The sequence below is a fragment of the Apodemus sylvaticus genome, chromosome 11 (genome assembly GCF_947179515.1).
Source record: "Apodemus sylvaticus chromosome 11, mApoSyl1.1, whole genome shotgun sequence".
Classification (NCBI taxonomy): domain Eukaryota; kingdom Metazoa; phylum Chordata; class Mammalia; order Rodentia; family Muridae; genus Apodemus; species Apodemus sylvaticus.
The window spans coordinates 80,799,256-80,823,985 of record NC_067482.1 but is presented as its reverse complement, the minus strand read 5'-3'; the positions used below and the strand labels follow the sequence as shown (position 1 = coordinate 80,823,985).

The following is a 24,730-nucleotide window of genomic DNA, read 5'->3' as shown; positions in this document are numbered from 1 at the left end:
TAGCTACAGTGTACTTACATATAATAAATAAATAAATCTTTAAAAAAACAACTAGTAATAAAAATGAAACGTTCATACAATATACTGTAATAACAGTAGTTTGGGCCGTTTGTAAGTAAAGTAAGAGTCACTTGAATACAAGCTGTGATACTATGACAGTTGACCTGGTAATCAGGAAGATTATAGGTGACTAACATGTTGCTGACATACATCAACAGATAGCTAGCAAAGGATGATTCATGTCCTGGGCGTGACTGGGTCGGAAGCAGGAGACCTTCATGCTTTTGAGAACAGTTTGAACTTTGAAACTTAGGAATTATTTATTTTTTATTTCTCAGTTTAGATTTCTAGTCTGCGTTGGTCACAAGGAATGAAAACTCTGGAAAGTGAAACCCCAGTGTGTATGTGTGTGTCTGTGTGTGTGTGTGTATGTGTGTTATGTAGTCTGTTATACTTAGCCTTATAGATGAAATGAGATATCTCCCTGTCTCCTTGTACCTCATCTGAGTTTAGGGAGCACCCTCTCTCCCTGGGCCTCAGCTGAGTTTGGGGAGCACCCTGCAGACTTCCCTTTGTTGTTTTTGGAGGGGTGTCTGGGAATTGAACCCACACAAGCTCAGTAAGCCTTCTATATCTGAAGTAGGTTTTACTGAGGTCTTATTTTTGGTTCAGGCTAGCCTTGAACTTGTGATCCTCCTGTATCAACTCTGGAATAGCTAGGAATAATAGGTCTATGCCACCCACGTCACCCAAGTTCAATCTGCCTGTATCTAGAAGCTTGAGAGTGGTCATATTGTCATATTATTCTGTGCTCATTTTATTTGGCCAAAATTGTCTTTTGTTTTTCTTTCAAGATGGGGTTTCTTTTTTTGGATTTTGTTTTTTTTTGAGACAGGGTTTCTGTGTAGCCATGGCTGTCCTGGAACTCACTCGGTAGACCAGGCTGGCCTCGAACTCAGAAATCTGCCTGCCTCTGCCTCCCAGAGTGCTGGGATTACAGGTGTGCGCCACCACTGCCTGGCCAAGATGGGGTTTCTCTGTGTAGTTCTGACTGGAACTTGTGATCAGACTGGTCTTGAACTCAGAGATTCTCCCATGCGGGTCTGCTGGGATTAAAGGCATGAGCCATCACACCTGGCTTGAAATTCTATGACAAAAGAAATGGATACCTAACCTTTCTGCGGCATGGTTACAGTATACAGTGTAACAGTATTCAGTTAAGAATGGTTAATTTTGTTTGAGGCAATACTGCCCATTTATATCCCTAGACAGTTGAAGAGCAGAGGCAAAGAACCTTCTTCTGAGGAACCAAGGTTACATATCTTTACTCCTGGTACTCTGGAAGCAGAAGCAGGTGGATCTCTGAGAGTCTGAGTCCCAGTTGGTCTGCATAGTGAATTCCAGGCCAACATCTCCCTCTAACCCCTCCCCTCCAAAAAAAGGGGTAAAGAGTTGGGTTTTTTTTAGGTGGAGAATCTTGGTCATTTTAAAATTGGTACCACCAAAGTATTCTGTAAATGGCACTATTTTGCCCCTTGCTGTTGACTTTTGTTTTTTGTTTTTTCAAGACAGGGTTTCTCTGTACAGCTCTGGCTGTCCTGGAACTCACTCTGTAGACCAGGCTGGCCTTGAACTCAGAAATCCACCTGCCTCTGCCTCCCAGAGTGCTGGGATTACAGGCATGTGTCACCACCACCCAGCTGCTGTTGACTTTTAAGAGTTCCTTATACCCACACATATGGTCAGCCTCCCCAAGAAGTAGGAAGCTTCCTCCTTGGCCCCTGGTATTTCCTCAGTAATATTAGGCCAATTTATTTGACCTGATAACATTTGTTTCAGTTGGTAACACTGAATTCTGAGCACGCACGCACGCAGGCACGTTCCACAGGTAACACTTGGTTTGCATGAAAGTGAACCCAGACTCCTACACTCTTGGTTTGGGCTGCGGCCATCACCCACACTGAGGAAGAAGGACTTAGATGTGAGAGGAGCTGAGTTCGGAGGAGCCATGGCTGAGTGGGGCTTGGGGAGAAACCTAGTGAGGGTAGGAGCCTGAGGCTGGCTGGGGTGAGGGGAACTCAGCAGGGAGGGGGGTAAGATCCCCGACTGGTGCCTGGGAAGGAGCGAGCCTTCCACTCTCCCTTCCTTCCTTTCCTTTCCAGTCTTTTCTCTGCCAGTTTTTAAAAAAGGTTTCTTTCTGTAGCTTGTTTTATGTGAAGGAATGCTTGCCTGCATGCGCCCGTGGGGAGGTCAGGAGAGGGTGTTAGGGTCCCTGGAGCCCGAGGGAGGGACCCAGATGCAAGCTCTCCACCAAGAGCCTTCCCTTCAGCTCCAGCTCTCCCTGCCTTTCTTTCTGTTCTCTCCTCCTCCCTCCTCCCTCCTCCCTCCTCCCTGTCCAGCTCTTACTCTTGGTCAGGTAGTTGATCTTTATAACCTCACCTGGAGACCTTACGTCCACTTTTGCACACTCCCCACAGGACGTCCCCACTACCCAGAATTCTCGGAGCAGCTAAAAGCTGCTGTGTTAACATTTTCTGGACATAAGAAGGTGGCTGAGGCTTTACTCTGGGCTTTCGCTCCTCCTGTCTGGGAAGATACTCACCCCAGCATTTGTGGGAGCGGAAGGGCTTGCCTTTCTTACTGGGGTCTGGCCTGGACTGAGGGGACAGATATTGGGAGTTGGACAAAGAGGAGAGAGAGACTGACATGCCGCACTCGGACAAAACAAAAGATGTCTCTTGCTTTGGGGAAGCCTGACACCCGACAGGAACACCGACCTCTGCACAGAGGCTGCTCTGACTGCATGTGGGCACGGTTGGTTGTGCCTTCAGCACTCTTTGCAGTGACCCCACAGGGTGTAGGTGGTGACCCAGTGGGGTGCTGTACGCTGCCATGAGCTGTGGGGGGTAGTTCTTCATCAGACCTGCTCTCGACCTCTGTGCCTAGAAACAAACCAGAATCTCTAAGTCGGGACTTTGCAGTCCAGAGAGCATTCTTAAATTTAGATCCGGCCCACTTGCACCAAAGTGGTCAGGCCCCGTCCTAGAGTCTTGACTGTTAACTCACCCTCATAGCAAACTTGTGCAGAGCGAGCGTGCTGTGACTTCCCCTCCTCACAGAGAAGGAAACCAAGCCCAACAAGCTTTAAAGTAAAACCTGATCCCAAATGAATTTGCCTGTGTGTGTGTGTGTGTGTGTGTTGCACGTGTCCTGTGGAGGCCCACAGTTGTTGAGTGCCTTTCTTCAGTTGCTGTTTATTTTTGGGACCAGGATCTGTCTGTCTCTGCCCCAACTTCCCTCCAAGACTGGAGTTTCACACACCTGACAGACAGACAGACTGACCGACCAAAGCCCACTCAAGTGTACTGGGTTAATTATAGGAACATGGTGATCCAAAAGCAGCTGTGGCACCCGGAAACCATGGGCGGGGACCCGGGCGGGTGGGCGGGGACCCGGGCGGGTGGGCGGGGACCTGAGTGGGTGGGCCGCGTCCCTGGGGCTTCCTGCACACTTGGCCTGCAGCGCCACCAACAGCGTCCTAGCCGTTATTTACTGCTTTTATCCATACTTATTTGCATTTTTGTTGCTCTGTATGTCTGTATGCATGTGTGTATGTGTGGGGGCAGAACGGGCATGCCACAAGGCACACGTAGAGGTCAGAGGACAACTTGTCGAAGTCGCCTCTCCTGCTACTTGAGCCCCAGGGATGGAACAGGTCTTGACACAAGTCCCTTCACCTGTGGGGCTGCCTTACTCGGCCCTGATTCTCACTTGTTTAGTATGTACGTATGTGGCGTTTGTTTGTAGGGCGTGTGTACCCATGTATGTGGAGACCAGAGTCCATGCTGGGTGTCTGTTTAATCACGTAGTTACTTTTTTAAAAAAGATTTATTTATTTATTTATTTATTTATTTATTTATTTTATGTGAATACACTGTCTCTTCAGACACACCAGAAGAGGGGCATCAGATTACATTACACATGGTTGTGAGCCACCATGTGGGTGCTGGGAATTGAACTCAGAACCTCTGGAAGAGCAGTCAGTGCTGTTAACCACTGAGCTATCTCTCCAGCCCTCCACATAATTGTCTTTATTTTTTTATCATGTATATATGCATGGTAGAGTGTGACTTTGTGTATGAGTGCAGTGCCCAAGAGGCTGGAAAACCAGGGTGCTCTGGTTCTGAAGTTAAAGACAGTTGTGAGCCACCCCATGTAGCACTGGGGCCCAAACTCAGGTCTTCTGGAAGAGCACACGTGCTTTTTTTTTTTTTTTTTTTTTCTTTTCTGGGCCTCTTCTCAGCCCCTCCCTCACTCTTGGCATTTCTTTAAGTCGGGGCGCTCACAGAGCCTGGAGCACTGCGATCCAGCGAGGCTGGTTAGGCAGCGCGCCCGCGTCCCTCAGCCACAGTGAGGAGTAGCAGATGTGCGTGCATTACTGTCCCCCATTTTCACACCAGTGCTTGTGTGGCAGGGACTTTACTGACTGAGCCATCTTGGGGTTGCAGTTTATTGCTTTTGTAGCTTGGGGAGGGGCCTGTGGCTCTCGAAACCCACTGGCCTTGTGAGCGCCCCTTCCCTCTAGGAGGAAATGTCTCTGTGGAGGAAGTAAGGCACAGCAGAGGATTTGACCCCAGCCCTAGCCTAGGTACTATCGATCTGACTGGTTCTCCCAGTGAGGTATGCTGAAGCCGGAGCCCTGTGAACGTGACTCTGGAAATCGGACCCTTGTAGGTATGATCAGTTCAAATGAGGTCTTACACAGGATTAGGGCGGGCTCTGGGTAGTATGACCAGGGTTTTATATGGAGAAGAATCAGGCACTTAGAAAGCAGTGAGGATTGAGGTGACTGAGGTGACACAGCTGTTGAGCCACACATACACTATGCTAGTTCCCTGTGGCTAGTGTCATAAGGTTCCACTGTTGTGTGATAGACTTTTCCTGGGGAGATGCAACACACAACCTGTTCGCCTCAGACCACGGGGCCCATGACAGCAAGCACTGATACCACAGAAGTCCAGTTTGAGGAGCCAAAGAGTTATTGGGTTTACTTTCAGAGTATAGCTAAGGAGTTACTTATAGAAGCAGAAATGACTCAAAGGCAGCTGTATCACCCAAGCCCACCCAGCGTGGGTGACTGCTCACACAGCCGGGCAGCTGAACACACTGTGCAGCTGCAGGAGGCTCAACAACGGGCCTCCCTCGCTCGCTCATCCAGAAGCCGCTGCGTGCTCCCTGCATCTTCCACGCTCTTTCGGGCTGTGGGCCGGCCGGTCTCAGACTTTGCTGTGTAGCTTGGCTCCTCCAGGGATGACGACAGTCTTTACTGTTCACTCCTGTGAGGGAGGAGCCGAGTGACTCCAGTCAGTTTCAGGGGCTTCCTGAAGCTATTTTGTTTACTCTGTCTTGAGGGAGTTTTCCTGAAAGGTGGGGTGTTCCACCTTGCCCCAGAATGTCCTCATTTTTCCTTTACAACCTGTGTCTGAAGAAATTTCCCTCCAAGTTGGAAGGTTTGAATCTGGGAGGAAAACTGCTGTACAGTAACTCTAGAGACACCTGACAAGATGTCTCTCCTCTCGCCGAGGAGGCTTTAAAATCCCTGAGTTGATGAGTGCTGACATCTGGCTCTTCTTGACTCACACTGTGCCACTGCAGTCTTCACCTGTCGCTTCGTGCGGTCCCAGTTTCCCTCTTTCCTAAGGAGAGCGCTCACTGGAGTAAGGGCCACACTACCACACCATGACTTACTCATCTTTTGTTTATTCCAAGTCAAATATCTTACTCAAGTGGACTTGAACTCATAAGGTAGTTCGTGTTGGTGTCAAACTTAGCCATAAGCCTCCAGCCTCAGTATCCCAAGAGCTTGGATTACAGGCATGAACCACCTTACCTGGCAGTGACCTCATCTTTATTAGCTAATTAGACCTGCAAGGATCCTGTTTCCAAGCAGGATCACACACACAGTTCAACCCACAACACATAGCCAGAGGGTTTTTTTTTTTTTTAATGTTTCTGTTTCATAAAGCAAGGCTTTGGGGCAGGACAAATTTCTTGGGATATTATTTTAGTTTAGGATAAGAGTCCACAGTCGGCATCAAAGGAGAGGAGGAATCTTGGACTTTCTTTCCACTTTCTGGAATTGTAGGGCATAAGGGGAAGGGGACTTTGAAGCACAGGTGTTCTTATTATCTAAAGCAGTTAGTAACCTATTGATTACAGTTGGTGAGTGGCTAACCTGTGCTCGCTGTAGGTTGCGTATGTGCCAGGCTCACCTGTGCTTGTCAACTCTAAGCACCACAAGAAAAAAAAAGATGAACCACAAAGCTGAAAAACTTTGCAAACTCATTAAAAACAAGGAGAATGTGCTAAAAAGGAACCAGCTGATTGTTGGGTCCCAGCCATATGTGGGCATGTGTGTGAGCAGCTCTTTGCCACGCCTCTCTGAACCCTGCTTCCTTCCTTGTAGTGTGGGTTTGGGGGCCACATGAGCTGCTGTAAGGCACAACAGACTGGAGTTGTTGACTTTATCATGGGTCTTGAGTTAGCAGATAGGTTTGAGAGATTTGGTTTCTGGTAAGGGCCTTTTCTCTGTGTCTGCAGGGAGGGAGTGGCCTTCCTCTTGGAGGTCACCAGTCCTATCACATGAAGGCCTCATCTTGTAGCCTTAGTTGATGCTAAGTTACTTAAAGATTTCAAGTCCAGATATAATCACATTGGGTGAGGACCTAGTAACACAGTCAGTCTGTTGTTTGAATGAATCACTGTGTCTTTAGTGAGGCTGTAGGTTAGAAGGCACCAGCCACAGCCTGGCTTTCATTGAACCTGATATCTCATGAGCAGTGATGGACCCCCAAGTCTTGGCTTTGCACATCTCTGTTTGCAAGCAAGAATGAAACACAGAACCTGCCAACCGACACACACACTTTCTGTGAGCACGGTGGGGTTGCCATCCTCTGCTGTTTGCCTACTGTTTCCTTCTGTGGAACAGAAAGGGCCGAAGTCAAATTCCTGTCCTGACTACTAGCCAGAGTCTAAGTCCTGTGGGAGTGTCCAGCCCTGGGGCATGGCTGGACCAATGTCCTGAGCTGTAGAAACCTGTTGTCTGACTTAGCCTGTCTTTGGTCCCTGGGCAGTGTTCTTGGACCTCTGAGTCAGGCCTGCAGCTTCTGTTCTGAGGATCTATGTTTAACCAGACACAGTTCTTTTCTATTGTATTTGTTTAGTGTGTATGTGTGTGCACACGCATGAGTGAGAGTGTACTTGTGTGCACACCTGTGTGCATGCAAGCACGTGGAAGCCAGGAGACGCCTTACCTCTCTCCTTCCATCATGTGGCCTGGAAGGAGTGACCTCAGGCTGCCAGGCCTGGCCGCAGGTGCCTTCACCTGCTGAGCCTCTCACGGCCTACGGACAGTCAGTTTTCTCCTTTTGCCCTCTGACCCAGGGCCTCACTGTGTAGTCCTGCTCTCAAACCAGGGCCTTTCACATGCCATGCATGTGCAGTGCCAGCGAGCCACACCACCAGCCAGACTCTCCTGTTAGCTCAGGGCCTCTTCTGTTGTTTAATAATCCCATTCTTGGGAGTTTTTCTACTCACCTTTCAACACCCCACATCCAAATACCATTGTGTTGGCTTTAGGCTTTCATTGCAGTGAGCTCTGGGATCCCAAGTGCATTCAGTGTATAGGGAGAGTAGTTACTTGCTTCCTGGTACTTTCCCCTTAAGCCCTTCAGTATCTGTTTCCTAAGAAATAAGATACTCTTGTTATATAACCACAGCACTGACTGGACCTTTCATTTTCATTTCACCCCAAAATATCTTCTTCAGGATAAATCTAGGATCAGCTGCTGTGTGGAATGTTTCCTTTGTCTTCTGACATGTACATTTGAGAGACTTTCTCACCCTCTGATAGAAGGGCACTTGTCTTCAGTGTGTTCTGATTGCCCGATTTATTGAATAAAACACTGCAGGGGTGTAAAGTCCTTCTGTTGGAGACATGGTGGGTGCACACTAAGGTCGGACTTCATTATTAACATAAGTGTGGGCCAACTCTGGAAGTGTCACTCGAGCAATGTTGTTAGTTGCTCTTGGGTTTTCCTCCCTGGCACTTCCTAGGGAGACTTGATACTGAGCAAGTACAGTGGAAAGATGGTGCTATTCTTTTTTGTTTGTTTTCGAGACAGAGTTTCTCTGTGTAACCCTGACTGTCCTGGAACTCATTCTGTAGACCAGGCTGGACTCAAGACTCAGAGCTCTGCCTGCCTCTGCCTCCCTAGTGCTGGAATTAAAGGTGTGTGCCCTTACGTCTGGCCTGATGGTGCTGTTAATGTTGTAACCCCTGCACTTGTATTCTTCTGTAGTGAGTAAGTGCTTTTTATTACCTGCATGACTGTTTATTGAGCTATTTATTACCTATATGGACAAATTTTGTTTTTCGGTGTTTGTTTCTTGTTGGTTTTAAGACAGTCTCACTATACAGGCTCAGGTGAACTCCAGGTCATCTTCTGTGTCTGCCTCCTGGGTTGTTTTCCTTCTGAGATTTATTTATACATAGCAGTGTTTTGCCTGTTTGTGTGTATTATGTGCACTGCGTGCGTGCATGCGTGTGCGTGTGTGTGTGTGTGTATCTGTCTGTGTTCCTGTGTGTGTGTTCGCAAGCACGTGTGTTGTACATGGGTGTGCATGCACATGTGCACTTGTATTTATCCGTGCACACATGTATGTGTGTGTTCGTGTGTGCATGTATGCACTCGTGTTTATATGTGGCATTCTTATGCCACAGTGCACTTGTGGAGGTCAGAAGACAGCATTCTAGAAATTGCTTTCTCCTTCTACCTTGCTTTTGAGATGGTGTTTGTTGCACCTCTGTTCGCGATGTGCTCTTTGTTACCACAGACTGGGTGGCCTGTTCTCCCATCTCTGTCTTCTATCTAACCTCTCATTGGTCCGTGCTGCTGCATCTGGCCTCTTCCATGGGTTGCCAGGATTGAACTCAAGTGTCAGGTTTGTGAGGCAAACATGCTTACCCGCTGAACCAGCTCTCTGGCCCATGGCTTCTATGATACACCCAAAATAACTTTAAATTTTAGAATTTTATTTTATTTTTGTATTCAGGATCTAGCTTTGTGGCCTCGTCAGGGATTGGAATGTGTAATTCTCTGCCTCAGCTTCTGTAGTGTTGGATGGGGAGTGGGTTATAGATGAGCAGTAGAGCATTGAACTTGTGCGAGGCCCTGGGATTGTACCTTAGCAACACACATGCAAAATGAAAACCAAGGGGATCGCTCCTTCGTGCCTGTATTGTTAGTTTCATACAGGCTGGCCTTGAAATTGAGGTACTCCTGCCTCAGCCTATTAAGTGCTGGGGTTAGCCGGGCGGTGGTGGCGCATGCCTGTAATCCCAGCACTCTGGGAGACAGAGGCAGGGGGATTTCTGAGTTCGAGGCCAGCCTGGTCTACAGAGTGAGTTCTAGGACAGCAAAAAAAAAAAAGTGCTGGGGTTGCAGGTGTATGCTACCCCACAGAATTCTACATTTTGTAGACATTTTTGTTCTGTGACCCTTAATTTTTTGTTTGTTTGTTTGCTTTTCAAGACAGGGTTTTTCTGTGTAGCCCTGGCTGTCCTGGAACTCACTCAGTAGACCAGACTGACCTCGAACTCAGAAATCCGCCTGCCTCTGCCTCCCAAGTGCTGGGATTAAAGGCATGCGCCACCACTGCCTGGCTGACCCTTTCCTCCTCCCCCCCCCACCCCCCACTGAGACAGGGTTTCTCTGTGTAGCCTCCAGTGTCCTGGAACTCACTCTATAGACCAGGCTGGCCTTGAACTCAGAAATCCGCCTGCCTCTGCCTCCCAGAGTGCTGGGATTACAGGCTTGTGCCACCACTGCCCAGCCGACCCTTAATTTTTGATGAACATATTTCTATATCTCTCAAAACACATTATCATATTTATATTATACTATTCTGTAACTTGATGCCTACTAATTTGTATACCTGCCAGTTGCTCTGTTCACAAAAAGAAGCCCATAGAATCGGTTGTGCTGATTGTGAATTAGGGCTGTAATTCCCTCTTGCTTTGATTTTAACAGGTGTAAAGATTTTGCTATTTAATGTCAAGCTCGCATCAACATTTTTGTAACTAAATGTTACTTTTCCCCCTTAGGATAGAAGTGGAATTGCTGGTCAAAGGGTATGTATCTTTTTCTGTCTTTGTGAGTGGTTGGCAGCTTTGTGAGCAGTGCCATCGCCCCAGGGCTGTGTGTTGGAGTCCCCGGGGGACTGCACGTGCTCCAGTAGATGCCCAGGACCAGCCAGTTCCTAGAGGGTCTGAGAGACTGTCAGTGTCTGTGACTGTACTGGGAGCTGAACTCAGGTCCTCTGGATGGGCAGTATGTGCTCTTTACACAGAGCCATTTCAATGGCTTGACATTGTAGTTTTTAGACGCCATTTCCCTGAGAGATTTTTTTTTTTTATGTAACCAATTTGATTAGGTGAAAAGAGTAGTAAACTTTTTTTTTGGTGTTTTCAAGACAGGGTTTCTCTGTGTAGCCCTGGCTGTCCTGGAACTCACTCTGTAGACCAGGCTGGCCTCGAACTCAGAAATCCACCTGCCTCTGCATCCCAAGTGCTTGGGATTACCACTGCCTGGCTAGTAGTAAGCTATTTTAATGATAATTTTCTTCTGAAAAATTTTCAGGCATTCAGATCTGGGAGAAGTGGCCCCAGAAGTCAAACCTTCAGACAGCCAAACATCCGTGGCAATTGCAGGTAAAACTAGACCTGGGTCCATTTTGAAATAGATAGGTTTCTTCTGTCTATTGGGATTCTATACTCTGACTTGGCTGGGGATTGTGGACCTCTAAATTAAGCATAAAGGCTTTTCTTTTTCTAAAAAGATTATTCTATCTCAGCTTCTTTTGATAAAAAGCTGCAAATTGTACAAATCTTTGATACATAGATACATACTGTGCAAATATCTTATCTCATCTCCCCTCCCTCTTGTGTGTATATCTGCCCGTGTCCATGTGTGCTAGTGTGTGTGTGTGTGTGTGTGTGTCTGTCTGTGTGTGTTTGTTGTTGTTACTGATGCTGAAATCAAAATCAAATCATCGTAGTGAGTACTGTACCACTGAGATACAGCCCTAGCTCTTTGTTCAGTTTTGTTTTTTTTTCTTTAAAAAAGGCTTTCACTAAATAGCTCTGACTGGTTTGTAGGTCAGGCTGGCCTCAGACTCACAGAGATCTGGTTTCTGCTTCCCAGTGCTGGGAGTAAAGGTATGGGCCACCATGGCCGTCTGTTTTCACTGTTTTGGTATTGTTCTTTGCACACGGTTTTTACTTACCTTTTGCTTTGTCAGCTATGACTTTAGTATCACATCTAAGAAGCCAAAATGAAGTCCAAGGCTATAAAGATTCACTCACAGGTCTTCTAAGAGTTTCATGATTTCTAGTTCTTACATTTAGATTGTCCATTTTAAGTTAGTTTCTTGTGGATGGTGTGAGATAGCAGGACCACCCCATGCACATTATTCTAACCAGCACTGACAGTCTTGAGGTGTAACATGGTAGGCAGCCATTTAGTGCTGAGTAACAATATCCTACCTCTAGATGGAAAACTAGCAAGTGTGTGCTGGGCACCGTGATGTCGCACCGTGATGTCAGGAGGGAGAGATCACCTGGTATCAGTGGAAATGCTTTCATGCTCTACTTTGAGTTCTCCCACGCAGGCCTGGAACAGTTGTCACAGCATGTGACTTCTCCATGGTGGAGCCTGGGCCACAGACTGTCCTTGTTCCAGTGAGACCTGGAGTGTGGGTGGGCTTGTCACTTAGTCACCAACATACCCTCCCTCACCTTTTTGTTTTTTATGATCTGTGTTATTAAGTTGTCCATATTGGTCTGGAGCTCTCTGTAACCTCATCAGTCCTTTAGCTTGCTGCCTTCCTGTGTGCAGCCTGGGATTACAGATGTGTTCTTTTAAACCTGCCTCTTAAACTTATCAACCCTGTGTGGTGGTGCACATCTGCTATCCCAGCACTCAGGAGGCAGGCAGACAGATCTCTGGGAGTTCAAGGCCAGCTTATCTTACCTACATAGCAAGTTCTAGGACAGCCAGAGCTACATAGACCTTCTTGTAAAGAACAACAACAACAAAACAAAATTATATGTGTGGGTGTTTTGACTGTGTGTATGTTTGTACACTGTGTGTGCACAGTGCCCACAGAAGCCAGAGGAGGGCACTGGATCCTTGGAATTGGGGCCACCACATAGGTGTTAGGAATTGTACCTAGGTCTTCTCTGCAATAGCATCTGGTGCTCTTGACCTGAGTGATCTCTCCTGCCCCTATACCTGGCTCTGATTTTCTTCTGTAGATATTTTTTCTCTTCACACTGCATTTTGAATTCTTAGGGAATTTTTTTCTAGTATCTTATTTTTACTTTGAGTGAGATTTCTTAAAAGATGTATGTGTATATATGTATGTATATATGTATGCATGTATGTATGTATGTATGTATGCATGTATGTGAGTACACTGTCATTGTCTTCAGACACCCCAGAAGAGTGCATCAGATCCCATTACAGATGGTTGTGAGCCACCACGTGTTTGCTGGGAGTTTACCTCAGGACCTCTGGAAGAGCAGTCAGTGCTGTTAACTGCTGAGCCATCTCTCTATCCCTTTAGAAAGTTTTAATTACTGGACATTGTGGTTTGATACCTGAGTCCTTCAGTGTTGTCACTCACATCATCCTGCTTCCAAAAGCCACACCCCCTCAGGTTTTTTCCTTTCTTGTCCCTATATCCACCTCTGGGAAACAACATCAGAAAAAAACAGTTTTAAATGTTAGGTTTATCCCAGCACTTGGGAGGCAGAGGCAGGTGGATCTCTGTGAGTTCAAGAGTAGCCTGGTATTCCAGCTAATGCTATGTAGAAAGAGTCTGTCACAAACAAACAAAACTTAATTGTGAGAAAATTATAAGGTTGATTAATTAAAAAAAATATTAGAGCTGTAGCTATATTTCCATCCTTTGTTTCTGTTTAAACTTAGCTCATTCCAAAATCTAACCTGAGTATTTCAGTATTCAATTTACTGAATATTGCAGTATTTCAGTATACTCAATCTGCAGTAGCAACAATCAACAAAAGTCACATTCAGTTCAGACTTCTTCATAGACAGGTTCTAACTTGCTGCTGAGGTAAAATGCCCGTGTCTTTCTTTTTAGATTTGGAATGGAGAGAAATGGAAGGAGATGACTGTGGGTTCCATTATGGAGGTAGGGGCTCTGGACTTAGACACCCTGGGCTGTGAGGTCCATTGTGGAGGCAGGGGCTCTGGACTTAAGACACCCTGGGCTGCGGGGTCCATTGTGGAGGCAGGGGTCGGGACTTAGACACCCTGGGCTGCGGGGTCCATTGTGGAGGCAGGGGTCGGGACTTAGACACCCTGGGCTAGGGAAGGAGGGGCAGATGAGAAGTGAAAGGCACTAGGACCTGATGGTTTTATATTTTATATTGTTAGCATTTCAGGGAATTACATTGTGGTTTAATAAAGGTTTGGGTTCTACTTAATTTACTTCCTGTCATCCAAATGTACACTATTAGATTAATCCCTTTTATTTTATTTTCCCTTGCTTTTTCTCATAGATGGTACAAACGAGGCTCCGGACAGTGACTTCCCCACAGGTATTCATTTTCTCTCTCCTTTTCAGCTTTCCATTCTGTGGGAGGAGACAATTCTCTAGGCAGCTGGTTCTCACTGACTCCTGAATCCTCCTGTCTTTCACCCCTTTATGAACTATTAAAGATGTTGCCAACAACAACAACAAACAAAAAAAAAAACACTCTGGAAACTTACTAACTATAAAGTTACCAATGTTTCCTCTAACTTACCTAGACCATCACCATGAGTGATGGAGGCTCCTGCCTGTATCTTATTTTTAACAAGCTCCTGAAGTTATTCTAATGCCCAGCCAACTAGATTTAGAAACACTAGCAATAGCTTAGTTTGCATGTTGGCAGACTTGGACCCAGAGCAGCTGAATGGTCTCCTAAGGGCCGTGTGCCAGGTGTGGGTGCATACATAGAATGTGGTGTGGTGCATACATAGAATGTGGTGTGGTGCATACATAGAATGTGGTGTGGTGCATACATAGAATGTGGTGTGGTGCATACATAGAATGTGGTGTGGTGCATACATAGAATGTGGTGTGGTGCATACATAGAATGTGGTGTGGTGCATACATAGAATGTGGTGTGGTGTGTACATAGAATGTGGCATGGTGCGCACACGGAATGTGACGTGGTGCGTACACAGAATGTGACATGGTGAGTACATAGAATGTGGCATGGTGTGTACATAGAATGTGGTATGGGTGGCGTACATAGAATGTGGTGTGGGTGGCGTACACAGAACGTGGTGTGGTGCGTACATAGAACGTGGTGTGGTGCGTACATAGAACGTGGTGTGGTGCGTACATAGAACGTGGTGTGGTGCGTACATAGAATGTGGTGTGGTGTGTACACAGAACGTGGTGTGGTGCGTACATAGAACGTGGTGTGGTGCGTACATAGAACGTGGTGTGGTGTGTACATAGAATGTGGCATGGTGTGCACATGGAATGTGACGTGGTGCGTACACAGAATGTGGTGTGGTGCATACATAGAATGTGGTGTGGGTGGCATACATAGAATGTGGTGTGGGTGGCATACACAGAATGTGGTGTGGTGTGTACACAGAACGTGGTGTGGTGCGTACATAGAACGTGCTGTGGTGCGTACATAGAACGTGGTGTGGTGTGTACATAGAATGTGGCATGGTGCGCACATGGAATGTGACGTGCGTACACAGAATGTGGTGTGGTGCATACATAGAATGTGGTGTGGGTGGCGTACACAGAATGTGGTGTGGTGTGTACACAGAACGTGGTGTGGTGCGTACACAGAACGTGGTGTGGTGCGTACATAGAATGTGGTGTGGTGCGTACATAGAATGTGACGTGGTGCTTACATAGAATGTGACGTGGTGTGTACATAGAATGTGGTGTGTACATAGAATATGGTGTGGTGTGTACATAGAATGTGGTGTGGGTGGCGTACACAGAATGTGGTGTAGCGCGTACATAGAATGTGGTTTCCCGTGCTGCTTTGATGGGTCATGGACTTAAGCAGCAATGGTTGTTGTGTATCCCTGGCTTCATTTGGTCATAACAGGGAAACCCAAATAATATGAAACTTCTGACACAGTGCAGCTTCTGTTTTTACTTATTCTTATATTACATTTATTTGGGGCTGGAGAGCTGGCTCAGTGTTGAGTACTTGTTGCTCCTGCAGAGGAAGGACCTGGGTTTGCTTTCCAGCCACCTTAGCTCTCGGCTGTTATTCCAGTTCCAGAAGGGCACTGTGCCCTCTTCTGGCCTCTTTGGACACTGTGTACATAACATACACACACACATGCACACACAAACGCACGCACGCACACAGTGCATGCACATGCACACACAAAAACACCCATGCACATAAAAACAAAACTTTTTTTAAATTATATTTTTTTAAAAAAAACTGACTTTATGTATTTGTGTACACATGTGCAGATGTATAGAGATCAGAGGACAATTTGAAAATTTACACCATGTAGGTATAAGGATCAGGTCATGAAGTTTGGAGGCAATTGGAACCATCTGGCCAGTTCTGTTTTTTAAAACAAATTCACAGCCCCTTTGTAACTTCTCAAGTGGGCCTTCAGCTGTATTGCTCTAGAACTTGAGCCGTGAGCTGACAAGATGGCTCAGGGGTAAAGTGCTAGCTGCCAAGCCTGGCATTGGGGCTCCATTAGTCCTTTTCTATACATATGCTGTGACTCATGCATGCAAATGAACTTAGAGTTCTGAGCCCTGAAATCAGCACTATGGGACACTTATGGTATTGTATGCTGTATCCCAAGGTAAACGCAAGAAAATTGAATCCTTCACAAGTTTGAGACAAGATGGGAACACCCTCATTCCTCCTCCCATATTGAAAGAATTAAAAAATTAAACAAAAGAGCAAGGGGTATCACTCAATGGTGAACTGCTGCCGAGCATATGAGTTCCATCTCAGTACTGGAATACATGGAATACATATATATATACACACACACACACAAACACACACTTACATTGATAAGATATCAGCCCAAGTCCCTGGAACTTAATGAGTATTAGCTTATAAAAGTTTGTATTATATAGGGTGGCATTTGAATATCTTAATCATGCAGTGTCTACAAAACAACAGTCAACACCAAATGCTTATTGTCAGTATTAGTCAGGGTAATAAAGAGAGGGTAATTAGTAGAGTAACAGAGCTTAGAAAGTGAGTCTGTGTGTGTATGTGTGTGTGTGTACAACAATCTGTCTGTCTGTCCGTCCACGAGGCTGGTGGTCTCAGCTGGTCTTCAGTATATGTCAGAATTCTCAAGAAGTTCTAATGCCACTGAAGGAATGGGCTTGTTAGCACGGGGAGAGTGAGCAGCTAGCCAGCCACACCTCCCTTTTCCATGCTACATAGGCTTCCAGCAGAAGGTGTGGCCCACATTGGAGGTGGGTCCTCCCAACTCCTGAGATCTGGATTAAAGTTGTGTTTTTCCACCTCAAAGATCTGGATTAGAAGTGGATCTTTCCACTTCAAATTAAGCAAAAATCCCTTACAGATGTACCCTCCATTTTTGGGTATTAGTTAATTCCAGATGTAGTCAAGTTAACAACCAAGAATGATAATCACAGTCCCTAAAAGCCTAATATAGAGGGAGTGGTGGCTTACATATACAGACCTAACGATTATGATGCTAGCTTAAGCTACATAATGGAACTGTCTTCAAAATATCACGAGCTTCAGGCTGGAGAGATGGCTCAGTGGTTAAGAGCACTAAGTGCTCTTCCAGAGGTTCTGAATTCAATACCCAGGATCTACACGGTGGCTGACAACCGTCTTTAATGGGATTTGGTGCCCTCTTCTGGTGTGTCTGAAGACAGTGACTCATATAAATAAAAGAAATAAAATGTTTAGAAAAGAAATCAAGTGCTTGATGGTGTGGTAGTGCACATCTGAAACAGATGGACCTGTAATTTGAGGCCATCTGGTATACATAGGGTAAGAATAGCCAGGCTACATAGTGAGACCCAGGAGAGCCAGGGCTGCATAGAGCAACCTGTCTTAAACAAAACCAAGAACCCACAACAAAAATAAAACTTCAATAATAAGGGCTGGAGAATGGCTCAGCACTTAAGAGCACTGGCTGTACTTCCAGAGGTCTGAGTTCAGTTCCCAGCTACCACATGGTGGCTCACAACCATCTGTAATGGGATCTGATGCCCTCTTCTGGTGTGTCTGAAGAGAGTGACAGTGTACTTACATATAATAATAAATAAATCTTTAAAAAATAAAATAATAAGTTAAATATATTCACCATATCTTGATATATAAATAAAGTTGGAGATATTGCTTAATGGTAGAGCATTTGCAGGCATGCAAAGAGTAACCTGTGTTCAGCACCAGAAAAATCCCAGTTAACAACCCAAGCCAGAGTCCTGCATTCCTAGTCTTGGATTTGCAAACTGTTGCCAAGATATGGTTGTATTTTCCTTTTAAAAAATCATCTTTAGTTTTTTGACAAATATAAAAGAACACTTACTAGACAACCCAGAGTGTAAATAGCCATCACACCTGTGGGAATTTCCTGTCCACATTTTTCCCTCTAGGTTTTGAGGAAGGCTTTTGCCATGTGTCTCATGCTGGTCTTGAACTTATAGCCGTCTAGCGCCTGAGTGCCAGAATGACAGGCTCGTTCCACCATGCTCTCTAGATCCCTGATGGGGCTGGAGCATGATGGGTGGGTGGGTAGGTGTGTGGCCTGGGCTGAGATCTGAGAAGCTGCATTTGTGCTGCTCCTATCTGATTACCTAAGGGCCAGCTCAGACTCAGACAGTGCAGATTCTAGAAAATCTAAAAATCACGGCTTCTACATGAGCTCTTTTGATTCTTAAATGTAATTCCTAAGCTTCCCGGTTCCCCACTCCTTTATTTCTGTCTTCGCTACGGTCTTACAGTGCGATCCTGGCAGACCTGGAATGCCCTGTGAAGACCAGGCTAGCCTTGAATTCATAAGAGAGCTTCCTGCTTCTGTTTCCCCTGTACTGGGATTAAAGGTGTGCATCCCCCTGCCTGGCTATAGATTTATTTTTCATTTTACTTATGTGTATGGGTGTCTGTCTCTGTGGGGGTGGGTGTATGTGAGTGCCGACGCCTTGCAGAGGCTGCAGGGCTGCTGGAGTTGGAGTTACAAGCAGTGTGAGCTACCTGACAAGGGCGCTGAGAACTGACCCTGGTCTTTTGGAAGAGTAGTATGTGCTTTTAACTATGAGTCATCTGGCAGCCCATTTCCCTCCCTGTGCTTCATGTCTCACACAGTTTAGTTAGATAGTGCAGTTGAGTCAGGATTTACCCTCTGCATCTGCATCCTGTTGTCAGAAATGTCCTCTCCAGCCCTGCTCTGGCCCTGACTTGAAAATGACGGCTAAACATTTATGTCTCTGTTTGTTTGTCTGTCTGTCTGTGTTTTTTGTACAGTGGAGAGAAGCAGGCTTCAGGAAATGCTGTCCCTGTTGGGACTGGAGACATACCAGGTACAGAAGCTCACCCTGCAGGACTCCCTGCAGATCAGTTTTGACAGCATGAAGAACTGGGCACCTCAGGTTCCCAAGGACCTTCCCTGGCATTTCCTCAGGAAGCTGCAGGCACTCAACGCTGAAGCCAGGAACACCACCATGGTGCTGGACATGCCTCCGGAAGCCTGGCCTGCAGAGAAAGAGGGCCAGATGGAGGAGGAGATGATGTACTGGGACCCGGCCGAGGACGCTGCCGCCGACATCTACTCTTTCTCGGAGCTGCCCATGCCCGATACGCCCGTGAACCCCCTGGACCTTCTCTGTGCCCTCCTGCTGTCCTCAGACACCTTTCTGCAGCAAGAAGTCCTGCTGAAGATGTCCCTCTGTCAGTTTGCACTTCCACTTGTGTTGCCTGATTCTGAAAACCACTACCACACCTTTCTGCTCTGGGCACTGCGGGGTGTTGTGCGGACGTGGTGGCTCCAGCCCCCGCGGGGCCTCGGGGGTTTCCGGGAAGACAGTGTGGTCCTGTCCAGGATGCCCACGTTTGCCTTCGTGCGCATGGACGTCAGCAGCAACTCCAAGTCGCAGCTGCTCAATGCGGTCCTCGGCCCGGCCCGCCGGCAGTGCGACCGCTTCTGGCATCGGGACCTCAACTTGGGCACCAATCCTCGCGAGATCTCAGATGGGTTAGTGGAGATCTCCTGGTTCTCCCCCAGTGGTAAGGAGGACCTGGACGTTCTCCCTGAGCCCATGGCCTTTCTGAACTTGAGAGGTGACATTGGGTCTCACTGGCTGCAGTTCAAGCTCTTGACAGAAGTCTCCTCTGCTGTGTTTATTTTGACTGACAACATCAGCAAGAAGGAATACAAACTCCTGTACTCCATGAAGGAGTCAACCACCAAGTACTACTTCATCCTGAGCCCCTACCGAGGGAAACGGAACACGAACCTGCGCTTCCTCAACAGGCTCATCCCCGTGTTGAAGATAGACCACTCCCACGTCCTGGTGAAGGTCAGCAGCACCGACAGCGAGGGCTTCGTGAGGCGCATCCGAGCGATCATGTGTAGTGTGGCTCGCTCTCCCTGCAGGAGGGTGTCTGTGGAGGACATGGCACATGCGGCGCGGAAGTTAGGCCTCAGAGTTGACGAGGACTTTGAGGAGTGTCAGAAGGCGAAGGACCGGATGGAGAAGATCATCAGGAAGATCAAGGATGTGGACGCCTACAAGAGAGACGAGCTGCGGCTGCAGGGCGAGCCTGCAAGGAAGGCAGCCCAAGTTGAAAGGGAGTTCTGCCAGCTCCAGTGGCTCTCGGAGCCCCCAGAGAAGCACCGGGCTGAGCTGAGACGGCGGGTCCTAGAGCTCCGGGTGCAGCAGAACGGCCAGGAGCCCACCTCAGGGGTACAGGAGTTCATCCTGGGAATAAGCAGCCCCTCCCCGAGTGAGAGGCAGTATTTCCTGAGATGGATGGAGTGGGGGTTAGCTCGACTCGGCCAGCCACGGCCAAGACAGCCTCCAGAGACCCTTCTCACCCTGAGACCAAAACTTGGTGGGCCCTCAGACTTGCCCGAGCCCCCCTGGCCTGAGCCCCTGGGAGTGGACCACTTCCTCCGGGAGCTGGGCCAGTTCTATGAGGCAGAGAGCTGCCTGCTGGAGGCGGGGAAGCTGCCTGCTGGCCAGAGGCGCTTTGCCCACTTCCCAGGCCTGGCTGTGGAACTGCTGCTGGGCGGGCTGCCCCTGGAGCTGGTCGATGGGGCCACCCTGAGCATCCCTGTTCGATGGGTCACGGGGCTTCTCAAGGAACTGCATGTCCGCCTAGACAGGAGATCTCGACTAGTGGTTCTCTCCGCCCTGGGGGTGCCGGGCACAGGGAAATCTACACTCCTTAACACCATGTTTGGCCTGAAATTTGCCACTGGGAGGAGCTGTAGTCCCCGAGGGGCCTTCATGCAGCTCCTGCCTGTAGCGGAGGGCTTCAGTCAAGACCTGGGCTGTGACCAGATCCTGGTAATAGACTCTGGAGGTTTGATCAGTGGGGCCTTGGCCTCTGCTGGAGACAGGTTTGAACTGGAGGCTTCCTTGGCCACAATGCTAATGGGGCTAAGTAATGTCACTGTGATCAGTTTAGCTGAGACAAAGGACATCCCACCGGCTGTTCTTCATGCGTTTCTGAGACTAGAAAAAATGGGGCACATGCCCAACTATCAGTTTGTGTACCAGAACCTTCATGACCTGCCTCTGCCCAGTCCCAAGCCGAGAGACCGGAGGCAGCTCCTGGACCCGCCCAGCGACCCCAGCAGGGCTGCTACCCACTTGGAGAAGCAGGGCGGCGGCTTCCGGACACTGGCAGGCCTGGCGGAGAGGCAGCACGTCTGGCATATCCCAGCCCTGTGGCATGGAGTGCCACCCATGGCCGCTGTGAGCTTGGGCTACAGCGAGGCCATTTTTGAATTGAAGAGATGCCTATTAGAAAACATCAGGAATGGCTTGTCCAACCAAAACAAAAACATTCAGCAGCTCATTGAGCTGGTGCGGAGGCTGTGACTGTTGACTATAGGGCCTCCTGTTGTGGTCTGTTGTGACAACAGGCAGTAAGGCGGTGTCTGGCACCTGAGAGTTGGCTGGTGCTTGCTGCTCATGGGGCAGAGGCCAGTGACAACCAGGGGTGAAGGGCCTCGTCACAGTGTTAAGAAGCGATCTCAGTAGCTCAGAAATACCAATGAGAATAATGGAGGCCCGGGCGGAGTGATATAAGCAGTAGTTCTCTGTTCCTGACCCATGACAAGGCACCTGGCACTTGGCCCTCTGGATAGCTGCTCCTTCACTGGCCCCTGAAATTAGTCACTGCAGATGCTGGCAGACAGGGGTGTTTCAGGCTGTCCCAAGGAAGCAGAATCTACACAGGTCCTTTGTGGCCCAGCCTTGAAGGCTTTGGTGATGTGACAGGCACCAAAGCGTGAGGCACTGCCATGGCACGGGGCTACAGACTGTGTCTGAAGTGCTCTCTGACCCTTGCCCAGGAAGTGCTCATCAGTTGCCCTTCTGTGGTCCAGCACTCCATCAGTCATCCTTCCTCAGCACTTCACAGCACCTTGTCACGTGTGTTTACTGTCTGCCCCTGGACTGTGAGCTGCCCAAGGGTGGGGTCTAAGCACCGCACAGCTCCCGGTCCCTAGGACCTGGCTGGCACACATAGGCGCTTAATAAATGTTTGTTGAATTAATGAGTTGAATGAATGCTCAAATGATAGTAGCGTGGAGATCCTGCTTCTCCATGCCGTCATTGTCCTTGTGCTTAGGACAGCAGCCTCTGCCTGAAGAGGGGCCTGGGGAATAGGCTATTACTGGAAATAGTACCTACACAGGAACTTAGCATGTTAGCCATTACCCCATTTTGTGGTTGCCAGAAGGAAATCCTAGACTGCAGTACCTGCATAGCAGGACATGTGAGGATCTGCTGTACATTCTAAAGTCTTCCCCAACATTCTGAAATCTCCACAGCAAACTAGCCACTGAGACAGATGGCAGTCAGGGACCTTGGGCTCTTCTGTTGATCCTCAGCTGGAAGCTGGATCGGCAGTCACTTTAGGAAGTTTCAGAGCCCTGCTCCACCCACATCCAGACCTGCAAGTTTCTACCTAGCGTGTCTTGCTGCTGAGGTCTTGGGCTTTCCTTTTATCTCTGTTTTTTTCTTTAGCCAAGTCAGGCAGTGGCCTGAGACCCTCTCCTGTGTCCTGTCCCTTTACTAGAGTCAGCAAAGGTGCCCTTGGTTCCAGGGAACTTGCCCATTCTGATCTGGAACCCTTTCTTGAACAAAGGCCCACTGCACTCTTCTGCTGGCCTGGCTCCCTGGGTTCCCAGGATGGCCCTGGTGATCTGGTGGTAGGTCTGGTCGTGTGGTAGGAGGGCAAGCAATCCGGAAGCTCTGCAAACCTGCCGTCTGACGAAGTTTAGAAAAGGGGGCATCTGATGTGCCTAGAATGTTAGAATAACATGTAACATGCTGATTCGGTTAGAAATAACAACCCTTTTTTTTTCCATTTAAAAAATTTTATTTCTGCCAGCTGAGCACGTTGGCACACAATTTTTTTTTCTCTGTGTAGCCCTGGCTGTCCTGGAACTCACTCTGTAGACCTGGCCTTGAACTCAGAAATCCGCCTGCCTCTGCCTCCCAGGTGCTGGGATTACAGGCTTGTGCCACCACGCCCGGTGGCTGGCACACACTTTTAACCCCAGCACTAAGGAGACAGAGACATGTGGATCTCAGGGTGTTCAAGGCCAACCTGGTCTAGGATAGCCAGAGCTACATAATAGACCCTGTCTAAAAATACACAAAACAAAATAATACAAACCAAAGCCTTTCTTTTCCAACTTCCTAGCAGAGTCGTGGAAACTTCCCTGGCACCCCCTCCTACACTGCCAGAGTCTCACTCCACGTATTCCTAGCTCTGAGCTCAAGCACAGGGAATGCCTCTTAAGAATCGTTGCATATAGGGACCTGTGAGATGGTTCAGTGGTTACGAGCGCTTGCAGCAAGGCATAGCAACTTGAATTGATCCCTGGAACTCGCATAAAACTAGAAGGAAAACCAATCCCCTGTGCACTGACCTCCACACGTGCCATGCCGCTGTCCCCACGTGCACACATCCTAAGCACACTAACAATAAAACTAGGGTATTTGCCTTTGAGTCCCTTCTACTCCTGAAAGTTCAAGAATTGTTTTCAACCATACAAATGGGAAAGTGCTAATCTTCAACCATACAAGTTTTTTTATGCTGTTCCTAAAATCTGAGACAAAGAAGGCAAGATTCATGGCAGCTTGGAAGATTTCTTTATACTGGGAATGGTGGTGTTCAGCTGTGGTACCAGCACTTGAGAGATGGACGATCCAAAGTTCAGGGTTAGTCTGGGTATACAGCAAGACCCCCCCCCCCCCATCTCCAAGAAGATAAAAAGTTCTTTTTCGTGAGGTCTGTCTACTGCCCAGAAATAAAATTCAATCTGTATTCCTAAGATACAGATGCATGCAGAGGGTTTATAATTTTACAACTTTTTTCAGTTTCAAAGGGACACAGATAGGACAGAGTGTGGTGGCACATAGCTGTGTTCTGAGCAAAGAGTTCAGCGCCAGCTTGGGCTACACAGCAAGACCCTCTCTAAAAATACCAAAACTATTCTGGAGGCAGAGGTAAGATCCCCTGAGTCCAAGGCCAGTCTGATGTACATACTTTTTGACCCTGTCTCAAAACAAAACCAAATAACAACCTAATAAGTTATTCCATATATCATCAGGGCCCATCTGCTTTTATGTATCAAACTTGGACGACAGACCAGTCTTAGAATCGGAAGTTGTGGAGACTCCCTTAGAAGCAGGGCATTTTGGGAGAATGCTGTGACGTTTAGAGTGAAGCTGAAACCATTGACACTCAGACGTAGGGACAGAAGAGCTCATCCTGAGCTGGTGACTTCCAGGAAGTAGTGTGCATGCTTGCTTTGCCCATTTGCAGGGCTGATGGTTCCAGGTAAAGCATTTCAGGGCTGCTCTTGGCAATCAAACATGTACAACTGGATCCAGTGTGAGTTTTAGTACTCTTCTGCAGTGGGCTGTCCGGCCTTTGTGATTGCCCTTGGCTATGACGTCAGGACAGTGTTCTCAGGGTCTCAGAGCTGAAGTTAACTGTAGCGTGCCCAGCACCATATACTTAGCCGTGATTCCTCCACAGAAGAATGAGGTGGGAGGCTGCACAGGTTTTCTGTGGAGCTCCATTCTGCTGTAACCTGTAAGGTTCAGCAGCAGACTCTCCAGGAAGAGCACTGTGGTAATTCTTGTGCACTGGCTGAATTTACAAAGTGAAAGTGTCAGCCCTGCTGAGTTGATTTACGTCAGTTGTAAAGAGAACCAAAAGGCTGGATTTGATGGTGCATTTAGTGGTCCAAGTGGTCATGAGTTAGACACATGGGGCTATATCAGGAAACAAAAAACAACAGAAGCTGTTTCACCTTTCCTGGATTCTAGAAATCCCCAGGAAGTACTTGTTTTCTCAACTCTTGTACAAAGTCACTCCATAGCTCAGGCTTTGAACACTGTC

At 47.7% G+C, this 24,730-nt stretch overlaps 1 protein-coding gene across 2 annotated transcripts in view; it reads left to right on the top strand.

Annotated features, from left to right (window-relative positions):
* Urgcp (upregulator of cell proliferation) overlaps window positions 1-21,865 on the top strand; it is a 46,966-nt gene extending 25,101 nt beyond the window's left edge. For both annotated transcript variants that reach the window (XM_052198226.1, XM_052198225.1), the window contains exons 2-6: window positions 10,166-10,192; window positions 10,701-10,771; window positions 13,228-13,278; window positions 13,649-13,687; window positions 18,605-21,865. In XM_052198226.1, the coding sequence (XP_052054186.1) occupies window positions 13,245-13,278; window positions 13,649-13,687; window positions 18,605-21,186 (2,655 nt within the window). In that variant the 5' untranslated portion in view covers window positions 10,166-10,192; window positions 10,701-10,771; window positions 13,228-13,244 and the 3' untranslated portion in view covers window positions 21,187-21,865. The remainder of the gene's footprint in view (window positions 1-10,165; window positions 10,193-10,700; window positions 10,772-13,227; window positions 13,279-13,648; window positions 13,688-18,604) is intronic.
* The last annotated feature ends 2,865 nt before the right edge of the window (window positions 21,866-24,730 follow it).